Source organism: Manacus vitellinus, unplaced genomic scaffold, assembly GCF_001715985.3.
Source record: "Manacus vitellinus isolate BGI_N305 unplaced genomic scaffold, ASM171598v3 scaffold_25_pilon, whole genome shotgun sequence".
NCBI lineage: Eukaryota > Metazoa > Chordata > Aves > Passeriformes > Pipridae > Manacus > Manacus vitellinus.
In genome coordinates, this window is record NW_021939882.1 from 10,478,529 (window position 1) to 10,483,874 (window position 5,346).

General features: G+C 44.4%; 2 protein-coding genes across 2 annotated transcripts in view; both read left to right on the forward strand.

Annotated features, from left to right (window-relative positions):
• LOC108642684 (protocadherin gamma-A4-like) overlaps positions 1-311 on the forward strand; it is a 12,809-nt gene extending 12,498 nt beyond the window's left edge. Inside the window, exon 4 of the mRNA XM_029960210.1 lies at positions 6-311. Coding sequence (XP_029816070.1) covers positions 6-311 — 306 coding nt within the window. The remainder of the gene's footprint in view (positions 1-5) is intronic.
• A 4,466-nt stretch (positions 312-4,777) lies between these two features.
• The window catches only part of LOC108639858 (protocadherin gamma-B5-like), a 9,314-nt gene continuing 8,745 nt past the window's right edge, over positions 4,778-5,346 (forward strand). Inside the window, exon 1 of the mRNA XM_029960211.1 lies at positions 4,778-4,826. Coding sequence (XP_029816071.1) covers positions 4,778-4,826 — 49 coding nt within the window. The remainder of the gene's footprint in view (positions 4,827-5,346) is intronic.

The following is a 5,346-nucleotide window of genomic DNA, read 5'->3' on the forward strand; positions in this document are numbered from 1 at the left end:
CGCAGCAGCAGCTGCTGGCGGCGGGCAGCGGCGCCTTGCGCGGCGTGCCGGCCACGCACTTCGTGGGCATCGACGGCGTGCGCGCCTTCCTGCACTCCTACTCGCACGACGTGTCTCTCACGGCCGACTCGCGCAAGAGCCACCTCCGCTTCTCGGCCGCCAGCTGCTGCGACACCCTGCCGGCCCGGCCGCCGCCCGACGAGCCCGCGCCGCTGCTCGGAGACCAGGAACCTGCCGGTGCCCAGCAGGCCGACCCCGTCCCTCTCCCGGTGAGTTCATTTTACCTCACTTTCCTTCCTTTCCTTTCTTAATAGTTCGCATTTATTTCCTCTTTTGTGTGTCATTCTTCGTGCACGAAGATATGACGAGACACAGACCGGTACACGGAGACTCCTGTGCTCTTGCCCCTTGTTCGTACAGGACCTTATTGTTTGTTGCTCGCTGAGGCTGGTGTGGAATGCTGAAGAGGCGAGGGTACTTTGTATCCTGTCCTGTATCTCTAAGTGGGCGTAGCTGTTAAGTTGATACCAATGTAACATGAGGCACATCTACTTCATGCTTTCCGTGATGTTGAACCTTGCAGAGATATGCATTTCCCTTTCCTGAAGAGTTAATGTTATCTGTGTTTTATCTCTGTAACTGACTTTTTGATTACATGTGATTGGCAATTATGAGAGTCTAAGGGTACCATGCAAGTTGTGAGAGGCTGGAGATGTGAGTCGTGGGAGCTGTGCATGAGAGACCCTTGAGAGCCACAGAAGAGAGATTTTTCCAGAAGACATGTTATTCCAGCTGTATTGGGAGCTTTAGGTATTTTGTCCTGTGTCCCTGTAGGTTGCTGTTCTGGTTTGAGTATTGTTGGGGTTTGTTTGTTTGTGTTTGTTTAGTTTTGGTTTTGGTTTTGTGGATTTTAATTGGGGGGGGAGTTTTTGTTTGTTTTTCACTAACAGCATAGTTATGTACTTATGACAAATACCATTATGGAGCCTTTGTGAAGAGATGACAGATTATTCTTCCTCTACTAAATACCCGAATTACTTATCTAGCCTAACTGCCTTTATTAAGAATATATTGCATCACCTCTTTCATTATGCATGTTTTATTCTTGTCTTGTTCGTTGTGATGAGCCAAAGGTGAGGAATTTTCTCTGATGGTGTGTGGAAGATCACATGCATTCCATTTGCCCAACTGTCCAGTAAGTGCCTTTCATGTTTACAACTGTCAAGAGAAAGACTTTCAGACACTTTTTTCCTTAAAATGTCAGTGCAGAAATGTTCTTGCTCGTCACATAGACATGGTGAAAAGTCAAATATTGTCCAAGGTAAGGAGAAGTGGTCTGTGCAACTTTTCTTTTGATAGAGTTTACCTGCAGGTGATGAAGATTAATGCAATCTGTCACGGGTTTGAGGAGTGTCTCGGGGGTCCTGTGTGTGAGGAGGTGCTGGTGGAGACAAGTGCAAGTGTTTTGTTACTGCCCTACAAACATGAGTCAGAAGGTGTCTTTTTTTGTTGTTACACTACTCAGATTTTGACAGGCCTAGTTGTGTGTTCATCAGGTTGCTTTCCTGTTGCATGATGATTCCTATGAATGGTGGTTATTAGGCATAAATGTAACCTTTGCATTAGTTTGGTAGTGTAATGTATTTTCTGGGTTGCCCTTGTGCTGGAGAAGGATGTTGCTGTCTTTCAGCTGACACTTTAATGACCAGGACCATACCTGAGCTCTATATTCCTTATGGCCTTTAGACCTTTTTATGTTTCTTCAAATTATATGAAGAATGAACCTGTGCTGTGGTCTTTGGGCTCTGCAAAGGTGTATGCATCACATTTCTTTCATTGATGTCTCTGTGCAAACATAGCTCTTTGTTGTATGATATTTGGGCAAGGTGAAGAGTTCAGACTGCACAGAGAAAGGGCAGGTGCAAGAGTTCACTGTGGTATAGTTTGAAATGGCTAAAAGGAGGGTCTCAAAGCTCAGTTTTCCCCAGTTTTTAGATGAGGCCCACAGATGTGCTTTCATGCATTTCCTTTTTTTTTTTTAAATTTGTTTATTTTTTTTTTAATTATCCGAAGGAATTCCTTTGAGGAACTATGGCTGTAGTCAGTGGTGTGAGCTCCTATGTGAGCCTTGTGTGTACTTATTAGCAAGTAGTTACTTTTTCTGTGTATTTATTACAATTGACTCAATCTGAAATGTTAAGATGTGATTTTTACACTTTTGCAGGTTTCCCATGGTTGTCTTGTTTCTTTGTTCACTTCTAAAGTTGGGCTTCTTTGTATGGTAGTTCTGAAAGCATTAATATAGTAAAAGACTGACAGATTATCAGGCTGGTGAAGTGGTTTCTATCCACAAATTGAAGACTGACAGCTGCCAAGATGTGATGGGTTAACCTTGGAGAGCTGCCAGGTGCCCACCAAGCTGCTGGACAATGGAGAGAAAATATATGGAAAGGCTCATGGACCCAGATAAGGATGGGGGGATCACTCAGCAGTTACTGTCATGGGCAAAATGGCCTCAAATTGGGGAAATTAATTTAATCTATTGCCAGTTAAAAGTCAGAGCTGAACAATGAGAAACAACAAAATTAGTTCAATTTATTATCAATCAAATCAGAATAGGATAATGAGAAATAAAACCAAATCTTAAAAACACCTCTCGTCCATTCTTCTCTTCTCTATGGGCTCAACTTCTCTCCCAATTTCCTACCTTCTCCCCTCAGGAGGTTCAGGGGTGCTGGAAATGGGGTTGGGGTCAGTTCATCATGACCACTCCTTCCTCCTCATGCTCTTCCCCTGCTCCAACACAAGGTCCTACCAGTGTGGACAGTCCCTTATTAAATTCTCTCTCTGAATCCTTTCCACACGTTGCAGATCTACATAAACTGCTCCAAAAGGGGTCTTTTTCCACAGGGTGTAGTCCTTTAAGAATGGACTGCTCCAGGATGGGTGACCTGCAGGGGTCACAGGTCCTGTCAGCAGACCTGCTGCTGCACGGGCTCCTCTCCACAGGGACACATGTTCTTCCAAAAACCTTCTGCAACGTGACCTCTCCACAGGGACACAGCCTTCTTCAGGGCACATCCACCTGCTTCAGTGTGAGGTCCTTCCCAGGAAGCAGGTGGGGATCTGCTCCACCACAGACCTCCATGTGCTGCGGGGAGACAACCTGCCTCAGCATGGACTTCATCAGGGGCTGCAGGGGAATGTCTGCTCTGGCACCTGGAGCACCTCCTCCTTCACTGACCTTGGTGTTTGCAGAGCTGTTTCTCTTGCATATTCTCACTCATCTCTCCTGGTTACCTTTGTGCAGCAGGTCTCAAACCTTCTTAAATATGTCACCACAGAGGCACTATCACCAGGGCTGACTGGTTCAGTGGTGGGTCCATCTTGGAGCCAGACAAAACTGGCTCTGTCATACACAGGGTTACCTTCTGGCATCTTCTCACCGCAACCATCCTTGTAGTTCCCCTGCCACTCAAACCCAATACACAAGACAAAGACTTTGATGCACTTCTGCTCCCATAAAATGGCACTGAATTAAAAGAACATGTGGCTGATATGTGAGGAATAGTTGGATATTGTCCATCTGAAGGCTGTGAATGCAGATCAGGAAGGGTTACAGACTGACTTGGAACCAGGAAAACAGGTGAGTCAATGTGATTTTGGCTGGGCAACTATTTGATTTTATGTCTGGTAGCAAGGCCTGTGCATTCATGCTGTGATCCTGTTTTCCCCGTCCTGAAAGGCAATGGCAGGTCTCCAACAAGGAGGTGAACTGTGTATGTAGAATGGTGATGGTCTTCTTGCTTGCAGAGGACTCTTTCAGTGGGGACACCTGTGGGAAGGGGAGCCCCAGCACCAGCACAGAATAGCCACTCGTGGACACTGTTTTGCCACATGACTATAAACCTGTGCTCGTTCTCGATTGTCTTGGAGCCTTTCTGAGATTCTGTCCACTTTCCTTTGGGTTTCTCTGGGTGGTGTGGATGGAAAGTGCTGATCTATGTCTCCATAAAGGAATGAAAGCAGGAAGAGTATAAAACCCTATTCATCCAGAGCAGGAATTGAGGCACAGCACTAGCTTTTTCATCCTACATTTAGGCTGACTGGAGAGTTTCAGGTGATTCAGCTGCTGCAAGGAAAAATGGCAAAGCTAGGTACTGTGAACCTAAACAATTTTGATTTGCAGTGAGATTTTTTTCCTTTGTAAATACTTTCCCTGATTGGGGTGCACTTGGCCCTGGTTGATAGCATTGAAGAGAGAGCTGTTGGTTATTGTTGTTTTGATAATGGAAGTCCTGAAGGAAACACGTGTGTGTGATTCCATGAATTGAGAAATTAAGGTTTGTTCTACATAAAGAATAGGTCTTTCCTCCCAGCTTTTGGAGGAAGACTGCTGCAGAAATGTTAGCATTAGTAGGATGGATTCATTTGCTCCAGGCATGATTCCTCTGGGTTCTTGCTGCAGCTATTTCTCATTGTTTATTTCATATTTAATGACAGTATTTTTGCCATTCCTCTTCTATCTCCTATTTACAAGTGAAGGTCTAGGGAGATGTCAATGTATATCTGAGGGTAGAAACCCTGCAGGGCTGTAATTATGGAGTCCCAAATACTGGATTTCATCCATACATACTTTCAAGGTTTGCAGTTGCCAAAACAAATACTTTGATATAGTTCTGTTTCCATAAGACATCACCAAATGAAATGCTTTTTCATCTGTGGCCAATACATGACCAATAGCTGGATTTGTCCGTGGTGCAACTAAAGGCTGTAAATGCAGAGCAAGGAGGGTGAGAGGCTGACTTTGAACCAGGAAATCAGGTGGGTCAATGTGGTTTTGGCTGAGCAATGGTTTGATTTCGTGCTTGATGCCAAGGCCTGTGCCTTTTTTTTTTTTCTGATCTTGGTTTCCCTATCCTGAAACACAACAGCAGTCCTCTGATAATAGAGCATTTGTACAATAACTCTGCATCCAGAAGGATGATTTATGGGTAGCACAGCTGATGATTCCTGTGGGAAACCACCTTTGTTCATATTATATATACCTGTAATGTTGTAAAGTAGAATTTCTTCACAGTTGTAGTAACACTCTTTCAGGCCTTCATTTCCTGGAAGGTTTGTTCCCCCCATTTCTGGAAAGTGTGTTTGCATTTGAATTTGTGAGTTGTTTTGTAGCAAATGTTTACTGTAGCCACCTAAAACTTTCTGTGTGAGAAGAAAAAAAGAAGAAACAGAAGGTAAAACAGAATCTGTCCTACCTTCTCAGAACACATGGTTTGAGAAACAGGCCAACTATAAATCCTTTAAACATGCAGCTTCAGTTCTGTGGGAGATGAACAGGCT